Source organism: Phacochoerus africanus, chromosome 8, assembly GCF_016906955.1.
Source record: "Phacochoerus africanus isolate WHEZ1 chromosome 8, ROS_Pafr_v1, whole genome shotgun sequence".
In the NCBI taxonomy this organism is placed as follows: domain Eukaryota; kingdom Metazoa; phylum Chordata; class Mammalia; order Artiodactyla; family Suidae; genus Phacochoerus; species Phacochoerus africanus.
In genome coordinates, this window is record NC_062551.1 from 62,987,943 (window position 1) to 63,015,837 (window position 27,895).

The 27,895-nt window shown below is 58.1% G+C and overlaps 3 protein-coding genes across 3 annotated transcripts; 1 reads left to right on the forward strand and 2 right to left on the reverse strand.

The window, feature by feature from the left end:
* Nucleotides 1–52: 52 nt before the first annotated feature.
* PLEKHN1 (pleckstrin homology domain containing N1) lies at nt 53–7,770 on the forward strand. Its single transcript, XM_047791001.1, has 16 exons — nt 53–507; nt 601–700; nt 3,176–3,322; nt 3,415–3,495; nt 3,596–3,668; nt 3,952–4,079; nt 4,153–4,284; nt 4,388–4,468; nt 5,143–5,218; nt 5,337–5,485; nt 5,623–5,772; nt 5,943–6,083; nt 6,252–6,383; nt 6,555–6,764; nt 7,011–7,059; nt 7,142–7,770. Exons 1-16 carry the CDS (start codon nt 425–427, stop codon nt 7,255–7,257), a joined length of 1,848 nt encoding a protein of 615 aa, XP_047646957.1. The 5' UTR covers nt 53–424; the 3' UTR covers nt 7,258–7,770.
* On the reverse strand, nt 7,746–13,150 carry PERM1 (PPARGC1 and ESRR induced regulator, muscle 1). Its single transcript, XM_047791000.1, has 4 exons — nt 13,044–13,150; nt 9,768–12,244; nt 9,121–9,246; nt 7,746–8,854 (listed from the first exon to the last, which is right to left on the reverse strand). Exons 2-4 carry the CDS (start codon nt 11,920–11,922, stop codon nt 8,751–8,753), a joined length of 2,385 nt encoding a protein of 794 aa, XP_047646956.1. The 5' UTR covers nt 11,923–12,244; nt 13,044–13,150; the 3' UTR covers nt 7,746–8,750.
* A 10,167-nt stretch (nt 13,151–23,317) lies between these two features.
* Nucleotides 23,318–27,812, reverse strand: HES4 (hes family bHLH transcription factor 4). Its single transcript, XM_047792015.1, has 4 exons — nt 27,590–27,812; nt 27,414–27,509; nt 27,214–27,301; nt 23,318–27,124 (listed from the first exon to the last, which is right to left on the reverse strand). Exons 1-4 carry the CDS (start codon nt 27,695–27,697, stop codon nt 26,730–26,732), a joined length of 687 nt encoding a protein of 228 aa, XP_047647971.1. The 5' UTR covers nt 27,698–27,812; the 3' UTR covers nt 23,318–26,729.
* Nucleotides 27,813–27,895: the final 83 nt, after the last annotated feature.

Genomic DNA, 27,895 nt, shown 5'->3' on the forward strand with positions numbered 1-27,895 from the left:
AGGATGTGTGCTGACAGGGCCGGGGGCGGGGGGGGGTGTGGGCGGGGGGCAGGGGGGGCATCTAGAAGGGGCTCCCTGGGCTTATGGAGCTCCAGCCCCAGACATCCCCAGCCTGATGTAGTCACAGGCTACGCCTTGGAGCCACCTTCTGTAGATCAGGGGCTCTTCACTGGGCTGAGAGGGGGGACGCCTTTCCTCCCCATCCCCCAGGTTGGCTGGCATGTGTGGAGAACCGGGGGCAGAGATCTGAAAGGCTCAGACTCAGGTAGGGACCGGGTCTCTCCTAGCAAAGCTCTGCCCTCCCCAGCCCCTGAGTACAGGGCGAGCCGGCCCAGAGCCCCGCCCCAGGAGGTGGGGCAGGAGGCTCCCGGCAGAGGGACCCAGACCTGTCTACCTGCTCTCCTGGGGCCAGCTGCCGCCACCCATGGGGAACAGCCACTGCGTCCCTCAGGCCCCAAGGAGGCTCCGGGCCTCCTTTTCCAGAAAGCCCTCACTCAAGGGAAACAGGTGAGAGGGGGCAGGGCACAGCCTCGGTCACAGGGTCTCCCTCTACCTACCTGGGGGGCCAGGCTGTGAGCTCCCCCCTTCCCTTGTCCTCAGAGAGGATGGAGCACGGAAGCTGACTGGCCTCTTTGGCACCGAGGCCAGTTCCGACGGGGACACCACTGCCGACAAGATCTTCCACTACTTCCCCGGGACGGTGAGCGGCCAGCCGCGGGCCCCGGCTGGAAGGGCCGTGGCGGTGGTGGTCTCTGTGTGACTGCATGTGTGTGTGCGCCCCGTCTCCGCTCAGCACAGGGTCTTCCCTGTCACCCCGGAGAGGTCAGTCCAGAGCACAGTGAGGAAGTAGGCCCAGCCCCGCCCTGGGGAGCTCATCGGCCGAAAGTCTGAGCAGAGAGCGAAACTGAGACCCAGCACTGAGTCAGTGGGGTGAGCGGCCGGCAAGGGCGGGCAGGGCGGGGCCTCTGCACCAGCCACGTGCAGAGCCCTGCCTGTGGGCCCTGGTGTCTGTCCCCTGCCCCGGGGCCTGGTGCGGGACAGCGTGTCCGGGCACATTCGAGCTGGACAAGCTCATGTGTCTGCTGCTGCGCCGTGGGCAGGGGTGTCAGGTCGGTGATGTGGCTGTGAGCGCCACACCCCTTTGGCCGTCTGAGAGCGCGAGGGGCTTCAGGTGAAGAGGGAGCCAGCCTCTCACCTGCTCTCGGCCCCAGTTTCTCCAAGGGGGTGTCTCCTCAGCGTCCACCACTGCCTCATCCGACAGCAACCCTTCTGCCACCCAAGGCCACACAACAGGCGCATATTGGGCCACCTCTGAGCTGAATGCTAAACTGCCAGTCCCCCCACCCCCCGCCCTTCAACCCAGCATGGCTGGTGAGGGCCAGGACATAGCTCTGCTGTGCACAGAGGCCCCAGGATGTGAGGGAAGTGACCCCCAGCTTATGACCCCAGGAACAGCGTTTGTGACTGTGCCAAGGACACGGTCCTGCACTCCTTGGACCTCATGGCAGCTGGTATGGGCTTCCAAGCCACCTTCATGTGTGTTCCTGCCAGGCTGGGAAGCCCAGGCCTGTCCCTCTCCTGTTCCCTCAGGTCCCCAGGGCTTCCTGCGGCCAAGTGCCAGCTTCAGAACCTGAGCTGCCTCAGGGAAGTGGACAGGGCACTTCTGTCAGGGCCCGGCCGGCGTCCCTCTGCATGCTTGCCTCTCAGACGTCAGCTCCTTCTCTCCAGGCCCAGGACACATCACATGGTCCTCGTGGTCCTACTTGCCAGGACATGGTGGCTAGAGAGGGGACTGCCGAAGCTTGGGAGCGGGGCTGGGGGAAGAGCCCCCTCTGCTGTGGCCTGCCTGTGGTGGGTTCTGTGCTCACACGTGAACCTGCCCTGCCATGGGCCCAAGGCTGAGCCCAGACCGCAGGGCCAGGTGTGTGGCCCTTCCTGCTCCATGGCCTATTTTTCATGGGTCCCATCCCAGCATCATTCCCCACACTGGGTGTGGGTACAGGAGGCCCCACCCAGAGCAGGGAGGCCAGAAAGCTGTGAGACTATCTGTTTACATTCCTGGGCTTGTCCAAGGGACGGCTCAGCTTGGCCAGGGCACAGCAGCCCCAGCTTACCCTGAGCCCCAGACCTCACCCCCTCCAGCTCCATTTTGGCGCCTGTCCCTGTCTGACTCCCCTTCTGACCATCAAGCTTCTGTTTAGCGAGGATTCTCTGTGCACCAGAGTCAGCTGTAGGTGGGCACTGACCCTCGCTCCCTTCAGGAGACAGGAGTTGAAGCTGCCTGCACACTCCAGGCCTGTCCTCGGCCCTGGGGAATGAGCAGGGGGCGAAAGCGACACAGGCCCCGTTCTCATGTTGTTCCCACCCCGTGACAGAGCCAGATGATGAATGAGTAAAAGACAGAGGAAGTCAGAGATGGCTGGCACTACCGAGAAACATAAAAGAGGAAGGGTGGGCAGGGGTCAGTGCAGGCTGGGAGGTTAGCAGTGTACCCAGAAGGACCTCACAGAGAAGGTGAGTCTGAGCCAAGCCCTGAACTTGGCTGAGTGGTCCAGGCAGAGGGGACAGCAAGGGCAGAGGCCCTGAGACGGGCGTTTGCCCAATGGGAGGTAAGAGGACCCCTTGGCCATTGCCAGGACTTTTGCGCCGTGCTGAGAGGGTGATCGGGAGCCTGCGGTGGTGTGCTGGTAGTTTGAAATGGGCTGTGATGGGAGTACTTACACCATGGAAATTGGAAAGTACTATAAATCAGCCCCCCACTTTTTGGTAGCAACGATTTTTAAAGCTTTGCCAATGCTGGAGGTGTGGGAGGGTTTCAAGCATTGTCTCCCCAAGGCACCTGAAAACCCCTTTGACCAACAAGCCTTAGGAGGCTGAACAACGAAAATAAGGGAACACAGCTTAGGAAATAGTGATGCTAAGGGTTGGATCTGCATTGTATCCAAACCTCACTGACTCCACCACTAGACCACGGAATTCTGTGACCAGCAGGGAGGCCGTGTGTGCGTGCGCACACGTGTACACGTGCCTTATGCATGTTTTCGCGTGAAGGGGCTACGAGTGCGTGCAGTGCGTACACTGCGTGTGCGTCCTTAATCTATGTGTGGTGTGGCTGTGGGCCGGGGCTGCTGGCCCCAGGTCAGGCCCCCTCCCCTGAGCTCTGCCCCCACCCTAGAACCTCCCCGGCCTGGAGAGTCAGCCCCAAGACCTGGAGCAGCCTTTTCTGAGTGTGTTCAAGGCTGGCCGGCGGAGGGCACCCGTGCGGAACCTGGGCAAAGTCATCCACTACGCCAAGGTCCAGCTGCGCTTCCAGCACAGCCAGGTGGGGGCCAGGCCGAGCTGGGAGGGGCGTTCTTGGGGACCACGCTGCCCCCCCACCCCCAGCCCTCAGACCCTGGCCCTGCTCTCCCACAGGACATCAGTGACTGCTACCTGGAGCTGTTCCCCTCCCACCTCTATTTCCAGGCCCATGGTTCTGAAGGGCTCACTTTCCAGGTGAGGGGAAATGGGCAGTGGGAGGAGCTGGGCGAGGGGAGCCAGCAGTGCTGGGGCGGGTGGCCCAGTCCTAGCACTTCCCTCCCGCTGTGCTCGGCAGGGGCTGTTACCACTGATGGAGCTGAGTGTCTGCCCGCTGGAGGGGTCCCGAGAACATGCCTTCCAGATCACAGGTGTGCGGGGGGCCCGGTGTGCTGCCCGTGCCTACCCAGCTGCCAGAAGGACGAGGGCCCTAAGGCTGCTGCTGAGCAGGCCCCAGGACCTTGGCGGAGCCCTGAGCACAGAGGGGCCCTGGCTTTTCCTCCGATGGGCACACGTGCACTTGCCAGGCTGGGGTGGAGGGCAGCGGGTTGGGACCTCCAGAGCTGTGCGTGTGGTGGTCAGTGGCTCCTCCCAACCCTTGAGAGTCCTTTCCTGTGGGCTGCAGGCCCAGCCCTGTCTGCCCCTCCCCAACAGGCCCGCTGCCCACCCCTCTTCTCGTGCTCTGCCCCAGCCAGACCGAGCTGGGCCGCTGGCTCTACCACCTGGAGAAGCAGATAGCCCTCCTGGGGGGGTTGCCACGCCGCCACCAAGTGCCCCCGCAGGTCAGTGCTGGAAACCCTGCAACCCTTTCCCATCCCCAGCCTCCTCCACCTGCCCCTGACCCCCTTCTACCAGGGCCCCCCCGAGGACGAGCTCCCCTGGGTGCTGCAGCGCAGGCTGACCCAGCTGCGGACGGCATCTGGGTGCCAAGTGGTGGGCAGTGCCATCTGTGCCTCGAGGGTCAAGCTGCAGCATCTGCCCTCACAGGTGCGTGGGGGGGAGGGCACAGAGGAGGGAGGAGGTGGGGGCAGGTCCAGGCCCTGGACGTATGCCTGGGAGACCCTGCTCTGCCCTTTGACCCCCCTCACAGGAGCAGTGGGACCGGCTCCTGGTCCTGTACCCGACTTCCCTGGCCATTTTCTCTGAGGAAGCAGATGGGCTTTGCTTTAAGGTGGGTCCCTCAGCACAGTGGATCCGCCCCAGGGAGGAGCCCTGTGCGTGGGGGGTGGGAGGGGGCAGCAGCGCAGGAGGAACCTGTATTTCGGGGCCTGTTGGGACAGACAGCACAGGCCCCACCCACCCAGCTCACTGCCCTGGTCAGTCTGATCTCAACCTGAAGTGGGCAAGGAGGGGCCCCTGCCTTGGCCCCCCATAGCGTCCTAGAGGGTCCTCGGCCACCAGCAGGCCCATCCCCTGGGGCGGGTGGCATGAGGGCTCCTGTGGCCCTGAGTAGACATCTTCCGGGTGCCTGAGGGCATGCGTGGGTACTCTTAGAGCCTGAATCGTCTGCCACATGCAGCACGATACCTTCCACTCTGGGTTTGATCACGGCCTTCAGTCACTGAGAAACACACACATGGGGGGCTTCCTCGTGATCCCTTCCCACTCACCCCCATCTTAGCAGGTGACCCAGGAGACCAGTCCCCATAAGCATCCGTCTGTGTTGGCCATTGGCTGACAAAGTCTTCCCCAGAGACGGGGGAGAAGGGATGCCCGGGACAGATGGGGAGTGTCTGCCTTAGCCCTGCCTCGCGCACTACCTGGCTGCCCATGCAGCTCTGCGGGGCCCAGGCAGAGGCCTGGCTGGCTTTTCCTAAGGCCCCATCCTCCCTTGACGCCCCGCAGGGGGAGCTTCCACTCAGCGCCATCCACATCAACCTGGAGGAGAGGGAGAAACAGATCCGCTCGTTCCTGATTGAAGGTGGGCGGAGGCCAGGCCTGGGAGGAAGGGTGTGAGCCTGCTGGGTGGCCACCTCTGCACCGGGGCCTTGAGGGGGGCACCCTGCCTACCAGGCCCCCTCACGGCCTCCATGTGCCAGGCCGTCTCATCAATACCATCCGTGTGGTGTGTGCCAGCTACGAGGACTATGGCCGTTGGCTGCTCTGCCTGCAGACTGTCTGCCACAAGGATGGGGCCTCCCTGCTGCCCGGCCCTGAGAGCTTCCCTGGGCTTCAGGCGCCCACACAGGTGAGAGGTTGGCAGCAGCGGGATGCTGCCCCACAGCTGGGGTCCCGGGTGGTGGTAGAAACAGGAGGATGGGTCTGGGCATGGGTACGTGGGGAGAGGTGCTGTCGGCTCACCCTCACCCACCACTGACTGCCCAGATTGTGGGTGGTGGCCAAGGCTCGCTCTCCTCGGATGGACGGACCAGCTGGGACTCAGGGTGCCCGGCGCCCGCCTCCACCTGCACCAGCCACTCCCTCCCTGAGTCCTTGGTGCCCTCTACCACAGACTTCCCTGCCCAGCTTGCACTGGTGAGTGTCTGGAGGGGAGTGGGCCGTGGAGGGAGAGGGGGTGCCCAACCCAACTGGGATCCTACCTCCTCAGGGGAGGGCACTTGGACTGCAGGGGCTCTGTGTAATCTCAGAGGGCTACATGGGAGAGGGCCCCAGGGAACCTTTTGGAAATTCCTTGGTCCCCGCAGGAGCAAGCCAACCCTGACGGCACCAGTGTCAGTGGGCACAGGGCAAAGCTGAGACGGGGCGGCAGCAGCCGATCACCCAGGAGCAAGGCGAGGGGCGAGGGGCCCAGCCCGGTCACCCCACTGCGCCTGGACCTGACCAAGGTGGGCCCAGCACAATGACCCTGGCTCTGGGCCTGCCTCTCCCTCCTGGCCTTCACCTTCCTGGCCTGTCTCGTTCCCGGAGCTACCCAGAGGCCTACAGCACGGAGCAGGGAGGGCTAGGCCACTTCCAGTTCCAGGAAACCTGTCGCATCTGTCTCTTGCCTGCAGCTAAGCCTGGAGGACGGCCCTGAGGCCCCGGGCCACTCTCTGGAGACACCACACTCCCCACTCTACGCTGATCCCTACACACCACCTGCCACTTCCCACCACAGGATCACAGATGTCCGAGGCCTGGACAAGGTCAGTCCCCTGCTGGGTGACAGAAAGAGCTGGAGGTGCCCACAGCCGGAGGTTAGGAGGGTGCCTGAAGCCTGAGGTCTGCCCAGGCCGTTGTGAGAGGCTAAGGGGTTTCTGGGGCAAGGGTCCCTCAGCTGCTTGGAGGTCCTAGCCTGAGGTCTTGGTCACTGGCAGTTCCTCAGCGCAGTGCAGAGCTCACTCGGACCTGAGCCCTCGGGCCCATTCCCCGCCGGCCCAGGGTCGGTACCTGTCTCGGACCCCAGCTCTGGATTCTCCAGCCCCCACTCGCTCTCCGAGAAGGGAGCCCTGCAGTCCCGAGCCTCTCAGCGGCATCGTGGCTCCATCAAGGGCCGGGGGCCCCGGCTCCCAGGCTCCCCTCAGCATGTGAGTAGCAGCCAGTCCGCCCCGCCCCAGGCAAGGGGTCCTGTTGGGAGAGGACAGAGCATGGAGCCTCCTGGGACCCTGTGGGAGCAGGAAAGATGGAAACGGGGAGAGCAGGTGGGCAGAGACCTAGGCGCAGTCGCAAGAGGGGGGCACTGGGGAGGAGGAAGGCCAAGGGGAGAAGGTGGGCTGGTCTTCAAGCCCCCTTTCCCAGGGCCCATCTCTGAGACTTGTGCTTGGGGTCCTCAGGTCTCCCCCGCCAGGGAAGCGTCCCCCCCGCCCCTGCCACCACCCCCAGGTAAGTGAGGGCCCCGCCTCCTCCAGGGAGAGCTCTGGGTGTTGCTCCCTGCAGGCACATGCATCTCTGCCCTCCCCACCAGATGGCCACCCCTTCAGGAGCTACGACAGCATCCAGGACAAGGCCCTGTCACCTTCTCACCAGTGGTGGCCTCGAGGAGCACCTGAGGCTGATGAGGGGCTCGTCCAGTGGATCTGATGGCCCTCGGGTGGCTGCTTCTCAGGACTGCCTATCAGCATTGACTTTGGAGGAGGGTCTGCAGCAGGGCCTGGCTCTTTCTTTGTAAGGCTCAGGCATCCAGTATTGAGCCAGGATCTGGCCCCGGCAGGGTGGAGGGAGTCTCCAGAACCCTGAGCTTCCCTGAGCCCTGGAGGAGCCAGGAGGGCCCCATCCTCAGGACGCCTTGGCCAAGGTGACTGGATGCCCAGGGTGCCGTCCTCGGCCTGCCTCCCTGGGGAGGAAAGAGTGAGGGGACTTGGGTTAGGGGCTTTCACCTGGGAGAGGGAGGATGGCACAGGTGTAGCGGTCAGAGAACCAGGAAAGTCAGCTTAGAGAGGGTCCACGTATGGGAGGTCAGAGGGCACGAGGGCCAGCAAGGTCTGAGACTAGGCGGGCAGAGGGAGGAAGGTTCTCTGGGAGCGTGGGAGTGGAATGGGTTCACCGGGAGAAACTGACAAGAGACCAAACAAGAAAGAAAGAGATTTTATTGGCGCCGTGTGTCCACGTGTTCTGTCCTCAGCAGCCAGGAGTCTCCTGCGTCCTGGGGACCCTGTATGCCGTGCTGCCTTGGGGCTGGATGCCCACCTAGCACCCAGCCTGGCAGACCCCCATGCTCTACCACCACCAGCACGCCACCCACTTTCCTGTCCCATCTCCAGCTCCTCTCAGACTTGGGACAATCCCAGGTTGTCCAGTCCCTCCCCTGATGCCATTGTCTTCTGCCTCAGCACTTGCTCAAGGGTTCCCTGGAGGAAGGACTCCAGGCTCTGCCCTACAGACCCCCACCCCACAGGGCACCTTAGGTACCTGCTCACCATCTTGGGCAGGAACCAAGGAGGCTTGACTGTACACCCCTGGGGTTCAGGGGTCAAGGCAGCCTCAGAGGCCTCCACTGGCCCAGCCCACTTACAAACAGGGCAGAGTCCCTGGGACATGGCCTCCTAGTCTCAAGGCCACCCAGCCTCCCTACCTTTGCCCCCTGCTCAGACCTCCAGCTGGGGCCTTGCTGCTGCTCTGAAATCATCTAATTTCCCAGGCCCTGTCATGCCCCTCCCCCCAACAAGATAACCAGATAGGAATAGGGTGCCAGTTAACTTTGGTTTCAGATAAACCACAACTAATTTCTTGGCATAAGTACATCTCAAATCCTGGGTGTCTGAGATTCAAATTTCACTGGACGCCCCTATGTTTTTAGTTGCTGATCTGGCCACCTCAGTAACCAGCTCCCTGCTTGGCCCCCACCCACCCAGCCTTCCAGAATCTCTTCACTCCCAGGTGTGGAGCATAGCCTCGGCCGCCACCACCGGCTGGACCCTCGAGTGGAGTCCAAGGGAGCCTGGACCGAGGACGCTGGCTCCTTCCTAGATACCGAAGAACACAAGGGTCAAAGGGCAAGGCCTGAGGGCAGTGCCTCACCCTGAGCACCTGTGAGCATTCCCTTGTCGTGTGTCTTCCTGGGCCAAGCCTGGGTCCTAGGGGCTGGGGCTGCGGCTGCGGCTGGGGCCGCCGCGCCCCCGCCTCACCTGCCGGCGGAAGTATCGGATGGCAGAGATGGTGCCGATGTTGGCCAGCAAAACTGCAAGAAAAGCACAAGGCCTCCTGAGTGCCAGCTCCATTCGACCTAGTCACCACCTCTGTCCACAAGGCCTGGCCCTCAAAGCCTAAGAGGAGGCGGGTGGGGCGAGGGTGGGTCAGCAGCGCAGGAGAACAGTCACGGAAGGAAGCTGTGCCTCCCCCTGTACCACTCATCCCTGCTGGCCCAGCAGCTGGGACGGGCCATCACTGTCCCTGCATTTGACTCCCGAACACCATTCCCCACCCCCACCCCTCCGGCCCACAAACCTGTTTTCCAGGCATCTGGGGCATGCAGGTCTGATGTTCTCACAGCCCAGGTGGCAAAGGCTACAAACACCAGGCACATGTCGTTCTGGCTGAAGGTAAACGAGGTGAGGGGACCCCGGGGTTCCCCTAGGAAAGAGAAGCAGGTCCTGAGCTCCTGCTGCCGCACTTGGACTTGCCTGCCCCGGGACACGTCTGCCCTGAGTCATATCCTCCCCGTGATACCTCCATCCCAAGACACAGGCTAGCGTGTGGCATAGTTGAGTCAGGCCGACGTCTAGGGCCCCATTTCCTTGTTCATAAAACACCTTCCGGAAGAAATGTGAGATGAAGTGTACTGAGTGCCTGACCTGGCACTGCCCCAGCACCGGCCCCGCTTGGCTGGAGGCAGAAACTGCTGTTGTTTGGGCCTAAACACAGAGTGACGGTCAGGGTGGAGCCAAACCCCTGCCTGGCCTGGGCTGCCCCACCTGGCCTGTGTCCGGATGGTCAGGAGCTGGTCCTTCTTTCCTGGATGATTCCCATGGGCCCCACCAGCTCGCAACCCAGGGACCTGGCCTGCCCCTCCCCCACGGCCCTCTTGGCTGAGCTCCCCGGACAGCGTGTCCCTGAGTCCTGGACAGGCCACGGGGTTCCCTCTGCACACACACCTGCTTGCCTGATGGCCAGGTTGAGCTGCTCTGCTGTGGCTGGGCTAGGCTCTGGTGGGGTGCCAGTCCCCACTCCCCAGAGGACTGAGCTGGGGGGCTCCATGGCCTGCACCTGGAGAAGGGCCGTCTGCTCCAGCACGCCCCCTGACCTGTCCTCCCCAAGGAAGTGCTCGTAGGCCTCTGGGATAGAGATGGGCATGGGGTCTCCAGGAGAGGCAGGTTCAGGCTTGGCTTGTGGGGGCGGGGCTGGGGACCGGCCCTTCTGGCGCCCCGCCCTCTGGCCTTGGCAGTCCTGGAAGAAGAACTCGCACACCTCCGGCCACCGGACTTCAGCCAGAGCCTGTCGGGCCTCCGCTTCCTCCTCAGCATCCTCGTCCTCCTCCTCCTCCTCCTCCTCGATGGTGTCACAAAAGAAGAACTCATAGGCTTCCGGGAGGGTCACCGCAAAGCAGCTCTTGGGCGCAGGCCCCCCTGAGGCAGAGGGGGCAGGGGGAGGCAGGTGCTTCAGGATCCGAGGCTGAGGGGTCCGGGGCCCAACTGCCACCGCGTCCCAGGCCCCGGACCCCCTGCGGCCCCCAGCTGCCATCCTGGGGGTTGTGGTTGAAGGGGGCGGGCCTGTGGCTGCTCCTGTCCCTGGCTTCTCCCCGCCAGGTTCAGCCATGGAGAATCTCACTTTCTTCTTCTTGGAAGCTTGGGTGGGGCCTAGTGGGGGCTCCCCAGTGTGGTATCCAGGAGCTCCTTCTGAGGGTTCCCCTCTGGGCTTCTCTCCATGCACCCCTGGAGGTGGAACAGGGCTCAGACCCAGCTGGGCCAGTGGGGCAACCTCCGCCTCCACCTCATCAGGCCAATCCTGGGGGACAGGAGATGTAGACACACCCCCTTCAGACCTGGCCTCTGGAGCAAAGTGAGGCAGAGCCCTACACGGGGTGGCCTTTGAGGCAGCTGTAGATGAATCCACCTCTGGCTTGACCACTGGGCCCAGCATAAGCAGGTCCACATCCAATTGAGGCTTGGAGGCGGGTGTAGACTGAGGTACCTCGGGCGGAGGCTTGGAGGCAGGTGTAGACTGAGGCACCTCGGGCGGAGGCTTGGAGGCGGGTGTAGACTGAGGCACCTCGGGCGGAGGCTTGGAGGCGGGTGTAGACTGAGGCACCTCGGGCGGAGGCTTGGAGGCGGGTGTAGACTGAGCAACCTCAGCTGAAGGCTTGGAGGTGGGTGTTGATCGAGGCATGCCTGACTTGGCCATTGAGACATCTCGAGGCGCCTCCGGGTCCAGCATGGACACAGGCTCAGCCATGGGCATCATTCTGAGTAGATCTGTACCTTGCTCAGTGGTAGGGACAGAAGTAGACAGAGCCACACCTGGCCCTTGCCTGGTCACCCGCTCAGGGGCTCCTGCCGACTCTGGCCTCAGCTCGTTCTGCCCGGCTCCTGCCATCTGCTTTGCCACCCCAGCTGGGAGAGCCCTCCCCCTGGACCCAGCCAGGCTGAGGCCCTCCTCAGGCCTGGCCTCAGTGAGCACCTCGGAACCCAGCTGGGTGAGAGAGCCTGGAGCACCCGAGCGCCCACCTGCCTTGGTGCCTGCAGCGCGCCTCTTCTTTCGGCTGGGGCTGCGTGGTGGGGCTCCAGGGCTGCCAGGGGGCATCTCGGGGGCAGAGCTGCGGCTAGGGGACTCAGGGCTCTGAGGAGGCTCACCAGTGGGACTAGGGGCAGGACCCTGGGGGGCTGACCCCTGCAGAAGCCTCTGCATCTTGTCTCCGGAAGACGCTGACCCTGGGAGGGACGAGCTCCGGACAGCAAGGGCAGCCCCAGAGCTGAGGGACAGCCGAGCATCTGACCGTGCGGACGTGCTAGGCGTCTGCTGACCGGCCTCCAGGGCCAGGACAGGCTCGCGCCAAGACCTGCTGACCAGCTGCCAAGTGGCTGCCTTGCCCTCCTCCTCAAAGCCAGGGTGGCAACTCCCCCCGGGAGCCAACTGCCCCTCAAGAAGAGGAGGGGGCCCTGGAGGACTATTGTCCCTTTGGTCAGTGTCACTGGACAAGAGCTCATCCCCAGAGGCCAGGGCAGCCTGCAGGAGGCCACACTCTTCAGCAGTGGCCGAAAATTCAGCCCAGTCCTGGTCACTCAGCTGGACACTGTACTGGAAGTTTTCCATCACGGGTCAACAGAGGCACGTGGGCCACAGGGGTAGGGTCTTCACAGGCCCAGGGCCCTGGCCAGCAACCACTGCCACCACCCCACCCGCCCCCTGGGTCGGGCTCCCCCTCCCTGGCTCAGGGGCCAGCGCTCCATCTCTGTCCTCAAAGAGAGCAGAACAAGTGGGGTGTCCAGAGAGACGCTGTGCTGCCTTCAAACCTGGTTGCTTCCTGGAGTTGGAATATCCGCAGCTGCCACTTGCCCTGTTCCCAGAGTGACCGCGAACGATAACGTCACAATGACATGTTGCTACAGTCCTGCTTTCGGGTGAGTGAAGTTCACTGAAAAATAGGGTTCATCTTGTTTGAGTTTTCATCCCCAGGAGGAGCTTCCCCCACAGCTTTATGCATTTTCTGTTCAGCCGGGCCAGCCTGCAGCTTTCCTCCTGAGTTGCTGGTAGCAAGGCTGACTTTATAGAGCCAAGCCCAGTTAAGGACCACCCACCAGGGTTCAGTTCACCTGGGTGACGGTCAGCCCTGGACTGTCCCGACATGCCCCAGGTGGCTGCTGGCCATGGGGGGAGGGGCCACGGTGTCCAACAGTTCACCAGCCTTTGGCCATGACCTTCCGGCACCCTTGGCTGAGAAAGGCTGCTGGGCTTCCTCTGAGCTTACCAAGGTCATGCCACCGCTGGCCAGAGCCCACTCGGGGGTCATCAGGGAGAGCCTGGCTCTGCCCCTCCCTGGGCAGGAGGTCCCAGAACAGAAACAAGCCCCCCTAGGGCCCATCCTCAGGCTCTAGGCCCTGACCCAGACCTGCACAGCTGGCGAAGCCCCCTTTCACCCGTCTCAGTGAACCGAGACAACCCTAGCTGTCTGAGAGCCCCTAATGTCTCAGCTCCCTAGGAGGGGCTGCCTTTGGCATTTGGTCAGCTGCCACTGGACCCAGGGGGGTGGGAGGTCGCTCTGGCTGGGCCAGTCCTGAGGCAGAGATGCCTTGAGTCCAGGGCACAGTGGCTTCCTGACCCGCTGTACTTGGTTCTCCTCTCTGTCCTTAGGGGACGTCCCTGTAGGGGCTATCCCCTTAGGGACCCCTTAGGGACCCCTTAGGGTGGGAATGGGGCTGCTGACAGTACCGTACCTGGGACTCCACAGCCAGCTGGGGCAGTGGAGCTGGGCATCCGAGCAGCCTGTTCCAGAAAGGCATGGTGCTGGGCTCGCCACCCAGGCCCCACCCCCATTGCCAAAAATACTCCAGCCCCACGGTCACATGTCTGCTGCCAGGCATCAAGGTCCAGGCCACAAATAGATGGCATTTGAGGGACTTCCAGCTACATGAGGGACACCTTCCTGGTCAGGACAGATGCCAGTCAGAGAGCGCTGACCACAGTCAGGACGGCAGGGACCTCCCCTTCCCAAGCTGAAGGCCACTCTTAAGTCCATCTTGGCCGCAGCCTGCCCTTCCCTCTTAAAGTGGTCCCGCCCACTGTGAAAACTCAGACCCCCACTTCTCATGCCAGCTCCCCTGCTAGCAGCCCCCAAGACTATCTTAGGACTTTACCCTGACACCTGGGGGGAACAGAGGGAACAACAGAGCGATGAGCTGGGAAAAGACCAGTCCTGGAATGTTCTGAGGTCATCGGGAGAAGGCCACTGCTGGCCTGGTCAGGGCTTGTACCTCCCTGGTCTGGCCCCTGCCCTGCTGGTGGGGCTTGGGAGACAGATGAGGGCCTTAGGGTTCTCTGCAGAGGGCACCCATGGGTGCTGGCCTCTGGAGAGGGCTGGGGAGGGCAAAGGGAGAGCTAGTCACTCCTGCCAGCCTGTCTCCCGACTAGGCTCCACGATCAGGCCCAGCAGGAACGGGGTTCTGGTGCTGCTTGCCCAGGTCAGGAGGCACGGCCTCTCGGAACAACAGCCACTTGCAGGCGCCACCCTGCCTGGCCCCCTGAGCACCAGAAAGACCCTCTTTCACAGTTGAGCTTGGTAAGGCACAGAGAGGGTGAGTGATCTGTGCACAGTCACACAGCTAGTAAGTGGCAGAGCTGGGTCCCAAAGCCCCTGCTCCGAGTCATCCTGCCCTTGGGGCTGGTGCTGCCTATCTGCCCCGCCCCGCGCCGCCGGGCAGGTCATGGTGACACACACACTTCTGGCCTCCCACTAAGGGACAGAGGAGCAAACATCTAAACTGGCAGGTAAATAAGAGCATTTCTGAGAGCAACACATCATAAAAGGACGTAGAGTGGAAAGAAGGTGGCATCTGAAGAGGGTCGGAGAGTCGAGACTTGGGGGGGGCTGGGACAATGAAGACCAAGGCCTCGTGTGGAGGAATCAGCATCACACAGGAAGAGGGAGGTTGGTGGCATCCTCAGCCACCTGGGACATCCGGGCCACTGAGACACCAGCCAAGTGTCCTACGGTTAATAAATTCTGACAGTCTGGAGATGGCGTCGGATCCCACAGGTTAAGGCCTCAGCCCCACAGACCGCCCTCCACCTCAGATGCCAACTGCAAGTAGCAGGTCCCCAGGTCACCCACAACTTCTGTCCAACTTGGAGGTTCCCGTGACACCCTGCCCCTTGGATTCAATTAACTTGCTAGAGGAGCTCAGAGAATGCAGGGAAATATTTACTAACACCAGTTTATTATGAAAGGGTATGATGAAGGGTACAGACAAACATCCAGTGGGAGGTGGGCAGAGCTGCGCGTGGGGGGAGGGCAAGGAGCGGCCATGCCCCACCCAGGCAGGAGGTTCACTCCACACCGTCACATGGTCACCAGTGCGGGGCTTTGTGCAGGCTTCCTCACTCAGGCTGGATCAATTTTTTTTTTTTTTTGGTCTTTTTGGGGTCGAATCGGAGCTGTAGCCGCTGGCCTACGCCAGAGCCACAGCAACGCGGGATCCAAGTCGCCTCCGCAACCTACACCACAGCTCATGGCAACGCCTGATCATTAACCCACTGATCGAACCCGCAACCTCATGGTTCCTAGTTGGATTCGTTAACCACTGCGCCACGACGGGAACTCCAGGCTGGATCAATTATTAACCTGCTTTCCAGCCCTTCTCCCATCTCATGGGTGGGGGCTGAAAATTTCAAGCTTCTAATTAGGCTTGGTCTTTTTGATGACCAGCCCCTACCCAGGAGCCTCATTAGTACAAAAGGTGCTTCTGTGTCCTCAGCAGCAAAGTCCCAGGGTCCTAGGAGCCCTGTGCCAGGGACTGGGCAGTGACCCATACATGCACTTTTCATCATCTCCCCATCTCCCCATCAGGCTCCGGACTTGGGTAGCTGAGGCTGTGTAGCTCAGCTTCACTGCTGAGCTGTTTCATGTGTGGCAGGCATAAACGGCATCCTTTTCCTGTCATCAGCAATTGGGGTCGTTTCCAGTTTGCAGCTGTTACCAAGAGTGACACCGCGAAGACTTTTCTTTTGGTGGTTTGGAGGGTCATGGGAGCAGGGATGTTTGTCCAGCTCGGGAGGGTACTGCCCAGTGGTTTTTCAGAGTGATTGTGTGCTCACTCCAGCTGCAGGACACAGTTCTGTGTGCCTCCTGTCTGCTGACTGTCACCATGTGGTTCAGCACTTTCCTCAATAATGAACTTACTGGCCATTGGCATCATCTTGGATGATGGACGATGGCGGTCCCGTGGCGCTTTTTTTTTTTTTTTTTTTTGGCTTTTTGCTATTTCTTGGGCCGCTCCCACGGCATGTGTAGGTTCCCAGGCTAGGGGTCGAATCGGAGCTGTAGCCACCGGCCTACGCCAGAGCCAGAGCAACGCGGGATCCGAGCCGCGTCTGCAACCTATACCACAGCTCACGGCAACGCCGGATCGTTAACCCACTGAGCAAGGGCAGGGACCGAACCCGCAACCTCATGGTTCCTAGTCGGATTCGTTAACCACTGCGTCACAACGGGAACTCCCCGTGGCACATTTTTGATTCCATGTGGACACCAGTTGGTCCGGCGCCACGTCACAGCTCAGGGTGCACACTTGCGTGTTTGTCTGTCTACAGGGGCACAGCAGCCGAGTCCACACACACTCACACACGAATGAATTCCTCACAATGAGGAGGTTTGAACGGTTTGGGGCAGGAGCTTTTCGACAGTTGCCATGGCTTGTGGTTCAGCAGTAACAAATCTGACTAATATCCATGAGGATGTGGGTTTGATCCCTGGCCCCGCTCAGTGGGTTAAGGATCTGGCAGTGCCTCAAGCTGCCACATAGGCCACAGATGTGGCTCAGATCCTGTGTTGTTGTGGCCGAGGCGTAGGCTGGAAGTTGCAGCTCCAGTTCGACCCCTAGTTCCCTGGCCTGGGAACTTCCATATGCAGGTGCAGCCCTAAAAAGAAGAAAGGAAGAAAAAAACAGTTGCCACAGCTGCTCTGGGAGAAGGGAGTACAGGGTCCTGCCAGGAGGCTGGGAGAGGGCGTCAGTAGACCTGGTTCCTTCTGAAGACCAGCTGTGGCTGAAGATGCCCCTTCCCCAAGCATGGGCCTCCTCTTGGGTTAGACTTTAGAGAGCAGGGCATTTGTGCGTTTCTGACCCAGCTCCGCGCTTGGGGCCTTAGGTCTATGCGAATGGACCGACCGAGCGCTGGGCGGAGGAGCAGGAGTAATGATGCAGGAGTAAACAGAGGAGCCGCATCACCAGGCACACGGCCTGCGGTACCGACAGGTGCCACCAGAGGACGCGCGGGATCTACCGGAAGTTGGCAGAGCGGGCAGCCCCCTGGCCCTGGTCTGGGAGGCGCCTTGCAGGAGTGGCAGGGTCCCCTCCTGAAGCTGCGCAGCCTTTCTTTGAACCCTTGGCCTTGAGACGTAAGCCCTCAGAAATAAGAGCCAACTTTCAACTAGCTGCTGTTACTCGTCCCGCAGTGTTAAATGCTTCACACAGCTTAGGGGCGTTTTACTTTTCTTGTTTTAACAGTTGTGTTGAAGTGTATGACTTCTTAACACAATAAGCTGCACATATTTGAAGAGTAAAGTTAGGAGTTCCTGCTGTGGCTCAGCAGGTTAAGAACCCAACTAACATCCACGTGTGTGCACCGGGGGAAACCATCACCACACGCCTGAGAGTGACCTTGGGATGCCCCCTCCCTCCGCCAAGGCAGGGCTCTGTCACTGAAGTTCGGTGCAGAACTTTATGTAAAGGGACCGTACAGCACTCATTTGTTGGTGCCACAGGAACGAGTGCGGTACGTCAGTTGGCATAATTATTTTGAGATTCATCTATGCTAGATAATGTGTATACCCGCTGTTCTTTTCAGTTTTTTATTTTTATTTTTATTTTGTCTTTTCTAGGGCCGCACCCACGGCATATGGAGGTTCCCAGGCTAGGGGTCGAATCGGAGCTATAGCCGCCGGCCTATGCCACAGCCACAGCAACGCGGGATCTGAGCCACATCTGCGACCTACACCACAGCTCACGGCAACGCCAGATCCTTAGCCCACTGAGTGAGGCCAGGGGTTGAAGCCAAAACCTTGTGGTTCCTAGTCGGATTCGTTAACCACTAAGCTATGACGGGAACTCCTGTTCTTTTTATTATTTATAAGTAGTGCTCCATTGTTGGATATGCCAAAATCTGTTTATCCAGTCACCTGTTGATGGATATTGGGGCTGCTATATGTAAAACTGATACAAACATTTGTGTTTAGGTCTTTGCATGAGCATGTGCCTGTGCTTGCATTTCTCCTGGAACTTCAAGTGGAATGGCTAAGTCTCATGGTAGGCATGTGCTTAATCTTTTAAGAAACTGCCAAGCAGTTTTCCCATGTGGCTACCATTTTTCATCCCCACCAGGAGTGCACGAGAGTTCCAGCTGCTCCACATCCTCGCCAGCACTTGGTCTGGTCAGACTTATTTTTATGACTCATATTCAATTTTTTATTGCAACCCAGCATCTTATGGCAAATCCAAGCCACAAAAATATCTCTACTGCCAAGACAAAAAAGCAAACAAACAAAACAGAACACGAATTAATACTACTGCTCATCCTTAAGGATGCATTAGACACAATTAGCAGAAAAGTTGGTCAGACTTTTTAACTTCACCATCCTAATAGATCGTTAGCAGTGTCTCATTGTGGTTTAAATTAGAATTTACGTAATGACTAATGATATTGAACATCTTTTCATGTGTTTAAATGCATCCATATATCTTCTTCCATGAAATGACTGACCAGATCTTTTGCCCATTTTCTTAAGTGGATTGTTTTCGTATTGTTGAGCCTTAGGAGTTCTTTGTATTACCTGTATATAGGTTCTTCCTCACATATGTGATATGAAATTATTTTCTTCATCTTTTATTTTCTTAACAATGTCTCTAAAAGAGCAGAAGTTCTTAAATGTTTTTGTCTTTTTGGGGCTGCAGCCATGGCATATGGAAGTTCCCAGGCTGGGGTTGAATAGGAGCAGCAGCTGCCAGTCTATGCCACAGCCACTCCAGATCCGAGGTGCCTCTGCGACCCACACCAGAGCTTATGGCAACGCTGGATCCTTAACCCACTGAGCAAGGGCAGGGATAGAACCCATGTCCTCATGGGTACTAGTCGGGTTCTTTGCTGCTGAGCCACAGTGGGAACTCCAAGAAGTTCTTAATTCTTTTGGCTGTGCCCACAGCATGAGGAAGTTTCCAGGCCAGGGATAGATCCCACATCACAGCAGCAACCTGAGCCACAGCAGTGACAGTGACAGATCTTTAACTCATTGTGTCACAAGAGAATTCCAGAAGTTCTTAATTTTGACGGCTTCCAATTTATCCTTTTTTTTTTTTTTTGTCTTTTGTCTTTTTAGGGGCGCACCCGCGGCTTATGGAAGTTCCCAGACTAGGGGTCCAATCAGAGCTGCAGCTGCTGGCCTACACCACAGCCACAGGAACTCAGGATCCCAGCCACATCTGCGACCTACACCACAGCTCATGGCAATGCCAGATCCTTAACCCACTGAGCGAGGCCAGGGATCAAACCCACGTCCTCGTGGATGCTAGTTGGGTTTGTTAACCACTGAGCCACTAGGGGAACTACTATCCATTTTTCTCTCATGCTTTGTTCTTTTGGTTGTATCTAAGAAATCACTGCCTAACCAAAGGTTACAAAGATTTTTCTAAGTTTTCTCTAAAAGGTTTTACAGTTTTAGTTTTTTTATTTAGGCCTATGCTCCATTTTGAGTTAATTTGTGTATGTGGTATAAGATGTGGTTCCACGTGAAGTTGCCGGTTTGATCCCTGGCCTTGCTCAGTGGGTTAAGGATCTGGCGTTGTGTGGCTGTGGTGTAGGCTGGCAGCTACAGCTCTGATTTGACTCCTCTCCTGGGGACCTCCATATGCCATGGGTGCGGCCCTAAAAAGAAAAAAAAAAGATGTGGTTCCAGGTTATTTTATTTGCATATGGATATCCAATCGTGCCTGTACCGTTTGTTGAAAAGACAAATCTCCTTTCTCCATCGAATGGTCTTAAGAATTTTGTTGAAAGTCAACTGACCATATAAGGGTTGTTCTATAGATATCTAGAATTCTAAGTTGGCAGTTTTTACTTTTAGTGAAGATGCACTTGTCTTCACATGCCTTATTTCCAACATGAGATCAGCTATCCGTTTATCTTTGTGCCTTTATATGTGTCATGTATCTTTTTGTACAGAAGCTCTTAAAACCTTCTCTTTACTATTGTTTTTGTAGGGAGGCGGTAACAGTTTTATTGAAAAATAATTCACACACCATACAATTCACCTATTTTAACAAAGTGGTTTTCAGTATAATCAGAGTTACGCAACCATCACCAGAATCACATTTAGAACGTTTTTGTCACCCTACAAGGATACTCCATACCCGTAAGCAGTCATTCCCAGTTTCCCTGGACCCCCGCCCCAGGTCCGGGAACCACTGATCTACTTGGTACCAATCTGCCTAGTGTGGACATTTCATGTAAATGGACTCGCGTAACACGTGGCCTCTTGCGTCTGGCGTCTTACACTAGATGCAGTGTTTTCAAGGTTCATCCAGGTTGTGTATCGGCACTTCCCTCCTTTTTATTTTGCCAAGGATCTTCCACTGTATGCACATAGCACATCCTTAAACTCATCCATTCATCAGTTGGTGGCCATTCGTGTTATTTCCACTTCTTGGCTATTATAGATAATGTTGCTGCGACCATTTATGCACAAACTTCTTTTTTTTTTTTTTTGTCTTTTCTAGGGCCACTCCCGCGACATATGGAGGTTCCCAGGCTAGGGGTCGAATTGGAGCTGTAGCCACTGGCCTACACCAGAGCCACAGTAACGCGGGATCTGAGCCACTTCCGCAACCCACACCACAGCTCACGGCAATGCCGGATCCCCAACCCACTGAGCAAGGCGAGGGACCGAACCCGCAACCCCATGGTTCCCAGTCGGATTCGTTAACTGCTGTGCCACAACAGGAACTCCTATGCACAAATTTCTGTGTAGACATGGTTTCATTTTTCTTGGGTGTGTACATAGTAGTGGAATTGCTGGGTCGTGTGGTAACTCTAAACTTAACCTTTTAAGGACTTCCCAAACTCTTTTCTAAATTGGCTGCCCCGTTTTGCATTCTATGAACTATGTGTAAGTGTCCCAATTTCTCTACAAGCTCACCGACACTTGTAACTGTCTGTCTTTTTAATTAGAGCTACCCTAGTAGGTATGAGGTGGTTTTGGTTTGGGGTTTTTTTTTTAACTGCCTCCCAGGCATACGGAAGTTCCTTGGCCAGGAATCAAACTTGCAAAACAGCTGTAACAAAACCATACATAGTCACACCACCAGATCCTTAACCCTCTGAGCCAGCAGGGAAATCCTCATTGTGGTTTTAATTTAAATTTCCCTGATGGCCAATGATGTTAAGCATCTTTTTACAAGCTTATTATCCATTTATATATCTTTGGAGAAATGTCTGTTCAGATTTTTTTACCCATTTTATTTTATTTTTGTATTTTAGGGCCACACACATGGCATGTGGAGGTTCCTAGGCTAGAGGTCTAATTGGAGCTGTACCTGCCGGCCTACGCCAGAGCCACAGCAACGCCAGATCCGAGCCACGTCTGTGACCTACACCACAGCTCACGGCAACGCCGGATCCTTAACCCACTGAGCAGCGAGGCCAGGAATCCAATCTGCAACCTCTTGGTTCCTAGTCAGATTCGTTTCTGCTGCACCAAGACAGGAACTCCCCTATCCATTTCTTTTGGTTGGGTGTTTTTTTTTATTATTGAGTTGAGAGTGTTGCTTATATATTTTAAATATTAATCTCTTGTCAATACATGTTTTGCAAATATTTTCTCCCATTCTATGTATCTTTTCAGTTTTTCAATAATCTCCTTTGAAGCCAAAAGTTTTTAATTTTTTTCTTTTATGCCACTTCTGAGGCATATGGAAGTTTCTGGGCCAAAGACTGAATCCGAGCCACAGCTTTGACCCAAGCTGCTGCATTCGGATTCTTAACCCACTTCGCCACAGCAGGAACTCCGAAAGTTTTAAATTTTTATAAAGTCCAATTTGTCTTTTTTTTTCTTTTGTACTTATGCTTTTGGAGTCATATCTAAGAAGGCTGTGCCTAAGGTTCTTCATGACTCCTGTATCTTCTCCTAAGAGTTTTACAGTTTCAGCTCTTGCATTTATGTGTATTATCCATTTTCAGTTAAGTTTTCTGTACCTTGAGAGGAAGGGGTTCAGCTTCATTATTTTGCATATGGATATTAGGTCCTAGCACAATTTGTTGAAAAGACTATTATTTCCTCTACTGTGTAGTCTTGGCATCCTTGTTGAAATCAGTTAACTAAAAGTGAAGTCTTATTTCTGAATTCTCAATCCTATTCCATCAATCAGTATGTTCAGCCTCATGCTAGTACCACACTGTCTTGATTGCTGTAGTGTTGTAGTAAGTTTCGGAAGCAGGAAGTTTGAGTCCTCCAACTTTGTTCTTCTTTTTCAAGCTCGTCTTGGATATCCTGGGTCCCTCGGATTTCCATATGAATTTTAGGAACAGCTTGACAATTTCTGCAAACAGCGGCTATGCCTTTGAAGCAACTGTGTTGAACTTACAAATTAATTTGAGAAGTATGGTCATCTTAACAATGCTATGTTGTTAGTTGTCATTCTAGTTATTACCTTCAAATGTTGTATGTCATAGAAATAGTCAAATTTCCTGGATGATCTCGTCGTAATCAAGTATTTAACCGTGCTTTTTAAGTCTCTTACCATTTCGAGCCAATTGTTGTCTTACTCTGAGGCTTTTACAAAAATGCTTGTAGAGGACTTGCCTTTATGCTCCAAAACTAAATTAGACTCGGTCGCAAAAGGACTTCCACCTCCCATGAGGGCTGCTTGAGAAACGGTGCTCTTGCCTAACACTTTCCTGACCCTGGGCTGGCAGGGGAAACCCAAGGGCTCTGGATGGGGACCGGCCCCTGGATGTGCGTGTATGGCCCAGGTCATGGTCTGGGGGCCAGAAGAGGATGGTGGTGCCTCCCCACCCCCAGGGCTGCTGACCCTTACCCCACTGTGCTAGACAGAGCAAGAGGTGCTGGGGGTGAGGGAGGCTGCAGCTGGGGAAGCCCTCTTCCCCCACCAGTCTCTGGCCCACTAGAGGGTAAGGATGGGAAGGTAGGAAGTGGGAGGCCCCCAAGGCTGTGCCTCTTCCTTACTGTGGGTGCTGATGGCCAAGCAAAGGGCTTCAGGCTCCCAATGCTGGCATAGTCTACATGGAGCCCCTGCCTCCCCACACAGACATGGGAGTTCCTCATTCCCAGGAGGAGCCCAGGAAGGTGTCAGGTTCAGGCAGGCCACCAGGAAAAGACAGCTTTGAGGCAGCAGCAGCCTGTTGCTTCTTGGGAACCATGGATACCAGGCTGCAAAAAGGGTGGATGTGCCCACTGGGAGCAAGTCATTGTGGCCCGGGGATGGGTTACAGGGTTTGTGCTTGGCCAGGCCCGCCCTGGGCATGGGCCCTGTGGGCTGCAGCATGGAGCATCTCCCACACGCGCCTCTGATTCATGTGCCCTGTCTGTTCCCGAGACAGTAACGGGCCCCAGCCCTGCCCAGAAGCTACAGGGAGGGTCCCGGGCTATGGCTGGTCAGCCCTAGCATGGAATGGAAGCTGGCACGGTGCTGGTCTTCCAGGGCTTGTGGCCTGTGGCCTGTCCCTGCACCCCAGCTGGGGCTCAGTGGGGAACTTCCCGATGGATGTGAGGCTTATTGCCACAGCTGCAAGAGCTGTCTCTGAGCGCACCCCCACCCTGATTCTGTCCTTGCCCCACTCAACCTCTTCCACAACCCCAGCAACACATGGGCACACGCCGCTGGCCCTGGGTGACTGGGGCACATTAGTTGTTTATTGCTATTGTTATTTATTTTAAGTTTTACATAAAACTTATTTATAGCTGCATAACAAATCAATCTAAACTTTATCACTTTAATATTTAAACAACCAGCATTTATTATCTCACAAAGTTTCTGAAGGCTAGGAGTCCAGGAGCTGCTCAACTGGATGGTTCTGGCTCAGGGCTTCTCATGAGGTTGCCGTTCAGGTGTAAGCAGCAGCTGGGATCTCATCTGAAGGCCCAGCAGGGCTGGAGGATCTGCTCCTAAACTCCACACTTTCTTGGCACCTCCATAGCAAAAGGACAGCTGGCCGGCCCCAGAGTGAAGAAGGTGGACCTAGAGCCGCAACCTCATCTTCTGCAGGACACATGGGCCAACCTCAGTACACTCACCTGGCTTAATACCAGGGGGCCTTCTGGGAGGCCAGCAACCCTAGGGCCTGTTTCCTCGCCCATAAGTGTATCCCAGGGTGGGCATGGCCCCAGGGCTCCATGGAGCAGAGAGCAGAGCCCTCTGATCACAGCTTCCTCCCCAGGAAAAGCAAGCAGGTCCTGGAGCCAGGGCGTGCCAGAGGAAGGGAGGAGGCTTCTGGAGCCCGGGGATAATTAGGTGAGCACAGGGGCTCTGGGGCAGGAGGTGGGGGCTGTGAGCAAAGGCCTGACCTCTCACAAGCCAGGGATCCAAGCAGCCCCAGGCCTTGGCCCACCCCAGATTCCCAAGTGACTAGAGTTTCATGGGCATGGCCGGGCTGATTTCTGCCACCATGGGGACCTATTCTTTCTCCTGACTTCAAACACCTATACTTTGCTGTCATTGTCTGGTCCCCAAGCTCTGGACCCACAGGCAAGACACAGGGAGCCAGACTCACAAGGCTCCACAGGACTGGGACCCACAGAGGCCAGCAGAGCACCTGACTGTGCACCTGAATTCAGTAAACATTCGTTGACCCTTGGTCACCAGGGACTGGGCTGGAAGGAGGCCACAGAAGAATGAGGCTCAGCCTGCATGGATGGGAAGTGACAAGCAGGCCTTCAGGGCCACTTCCCCCCAAGGAGGAGGGAGCCCTGATTCCTCCCCCACCCACTCCACAGGGCCCAGCCCGGAGAAGGTGCTTCTTCTATCGCCCAGCAGGTAAGATCTGCAAGACAGAAGCCAGGAGCCAAGACAATACTAGCTGAGGATGGAGTGGGACAGAGGAATTACCCAGCCCCCCTCTGAGGCAGGGGAGGAGCGGGAAATGGGTGGAAGAGTGGGGAGAGCAGGAAGGAGGAACAGTCCCCAGTGTGAGGAGGAGACCCCACCCTGGCTCGCTGTGGCCAGGGCAGGTGTCCACGCTGAGTGGGATGGGGCATGGCTCCTTCCACAGCTGGAGGCAAGGATGCTGCCCTCAGCTGCTGAGGAGCAGCCAGGAGAGGGGACCCAAGACAGCTCCTCTGGGGCCTCCCCTGTTGCCCTCTGCATCACCACAGGCACCCAGCCTCAGCCTGGGCTGTGCTTCCTCAGACTCCCCTAATCTAACCAAGGACACCCCTCTGCAAACCTCCTGGCTCCTCTTTTATCCAAGCTACTTAACTAGGTCTGTACGGCCTGAGCTTCTTCCTGTTCCAAGAAGGTGCTGGGGACAGGAGTGAGTGACACAGACACAGCCCTGGCCTCCAGAGCCCTTGGAGCCTAGGGTGGCTGCCTCGGGTGGGAAAGCAAGGAGAGAATGTCCGGGCTGGGCACAAAGGGGTGAGATGGGGGGCCTGCCCATCCCAGAACAGCGTGGATCCCTCAGAGCCCAAGAGGTCCCTGGTGGGTTAACAGTGTCCTCAGCACAAAGATCTCTTGGTAATAGCTTCTCAGCATCTCAAGAATAGATTATCAGGAACAGGAAGTAAGGAAATGGTGCAGGGGCAGGCACAGCATAGGGACAGGAGGTCGGGGCTAGAGACTGGGAAGAGAGAGTACGAGGTCTCAATTCCAGGCGATCTTCCCAGGCAGCCCTTCTCTCTGGCCACACAGGTGGGGAGTTCCCATTACCCCTGCAGGCCGTGTGGAGCCCAGCTCTGAGCAGGTCCCAACCACCCACTACCTACCCACCAGGCTTCATATCCCAAAGCCCCAGGCCCTTCCCTCCTGCTCAGGAGTGGAACTTCCAGCTCCTGAAATGGACCCTCTGAAACTCTCCTGCTGGAGAGGGCCTCCCAGGCCAGCCAGCAGTAACTCCCTCACTGTGCTGCTGGTAACCCAGTGCTCTGAGCCTCCCCAGGGCCTGGACTGCTGAATGTGTATACGTCCTAGGGTGCAACACCTGGCCCACATGTCTGCCACTGGTCCAGGCCCTGGACCCTCAGGGAGATGGGCCAGGCAGCCAGAGAGTCTTGGGGTGGGGGGGCACTGGCTTGGTGGGGACTTGGAGGGCCCTGACAGGTACATGGCTGAGTCCAGGAGGACAGGTGAACCCTGCCCATAACATGGACCTGGAAGCTGCTGGAGCCATTGGAGGAAGGGCAGACCACCCTCAGGCAGTGACTCAGCCTCCTCCTCCTTGCTGGTTCCTGGCCAGGCAGGCAGCAGGCAACCATCTGATGAACTTGGCTCTGGTTGGGAAGTAGATCTTGCCTTAGCCTCAGGAGGGCTCAGGATGAGACAATTCAGTCTCAGCTGTGTGACTCAGACCACTCCCTCGTGGCTCCTGGAGCATAGCCGCCAGCAGCAGGCTGGGGAGACCTGGGACCACAGGACAGTGACTCCCGCGTTGATGCCTAGTATCGCTGTATTGCAGGGCCAACACACAGCAGGTGCTCAGGAGGGCACAGCCGGGGGAGCTTCCCTCTCAAGGCAGAGCAAGGCACACAGTAGAACTGGACACTGGCAGTTTCAATCTGTGGGTGGGCACAGGTGGGTTCGTGCTCAGCCTCGAGCAGCCAAGAGGTGGACCAGGCCAGAACAGAAACTTCAGGGACAGTCACCCCTTACCACAGCTTAGCCCTGAGACAACAGTGTGAAAATACATGTTTCCACCGTCCAGAGTCTCCAGGGGTGGGAGTGGGGAAAGGTACCTTTAAAAAAAAAAAAAATGGTACCCAGCACTGGAAGATGTTCTGGAAGAAGTGATGACTGTCACAGTCCTGCCTGATCCTCCTGAAGGACCTCTCCCACATCCCCCCACCCCACCTCAAGAGGGGTCGCTACTCCAGTGCGGATAGATACAGGCAAAGGCAACGCGAGGTGAACGCCCGTGCGGCGCACCTGCCAGGCACAGGTGGGCGCAGAAGGACGGGGCCCCAGGGCTCGGCCTGGGGAAAAGCCACCCCGCCCGCCCGTGCAGAGACATCGGCTGCAAAGACAGCAGCTGACCCCGGCTGCTGGGCCTCCGTGTCTGGACTCCTCACAGAGACAACGAAACAGAACTCTCCACGCGGTCTCTGACGTGAATATCTTCTGGATCAATCTCAGCAAAGGCCGCGGCCCTAGAACCGGGCTCCGCCTCCGCTCCAGTCCAGGACCGAAACCTCACCGTAGCCACGGCCTCCAGGGCACGCCCTGGCCCTGCGGCCCGGCCCCGGCCCCGGCGGCGGCGAGGGGCGCCCCAGTCCGGCCCGGCAGGATCGGCAGCGCGAAGGCCGCCCCGGGGCGCGGCGGCGGGGGGAAAGGGCTGTCGAAGTCCGGCTGCGGCGGTCGGCCCGCGTAGACGTCCGGCGCCAGGGCTTCCGCAACAAGGGACGGAGGAACCGGGCGGCGCGGGGGCCCCAGCTGGCTGAGGCAGGCGGCCAGATGGCCGAGCAAGCGAGAACGCACTTCGGCCGGGACGCCCTCACAGCCGACCAGGAATCGGTTCACCTCGGCCAGACACTCGTTGAAGCCCGCGCGGTATTTGCCCAGGACCGCGGGGTCGGCGCTGAGGGCGGCTGCGGGGGAGGCAGGGGTCAGGCGGTGGGCGCCCGAGCGGGTGGTCCCCGCGCCCCCTACCCCGCGCCGATTCCGCTCCGCGCCTCACCTGTCACCTGCACGCGCCGCAGGCTCTGCAGGTGCCTCACGGTCATCTCCAGGATGTCCGCCTTCTCAAGCTTCGAGTGGCGGGAACTCTAGGGGCAGGGCCGATGTGAGCGGATGGCAGCCCAGGCGGGCCCAGGAGGGCCCAGGTTCCAGGCTCCACGCCTCGGCCCGGAGATCTCACCCTTCCCGCCCCCGACTCACCTCTTTCCTGAGGGCGTCCAGGATGAGGGTCTTGAGCTGGGCGAGGCTCTCATTGATGCGCGCTCGACGCCGCTTCTCCATGACGGGCTTGGAGGACTGCGGGGCCGGCAGTGGGTGAGTCAGTTCCCCTCTCCCCCGCTCCCATCCTGCCAACCCACGCCCGGCCAGGTCCCCACCTTTCGGGGCTCGGCCGCGCTCCGGGGCTTGTTCGGGGTTCGGCTGGCGCTGGCCGGCGCTCCTGCCAGCGGCGAGGCTCTCGGCTTCCCCGGGGTGTCTGCAGGCATGGTGCGCCCCCCGCGCCTCCGGGTGCCGGGCGGAGGACGCCGGCTGGGGCGCGCGGTTTCCCGAGCCGCTCTCTAGACGGTCCTACGCTCCGGGACCGAGCGCGCGCCGCCAGCCGCCCGGCTATTTAAGGCAGGGCCGGCGCTGGGTGTGTGAACCCGGCTCCGCATTCTTTCCCACGCTCGCGCCAGCCAATGAGC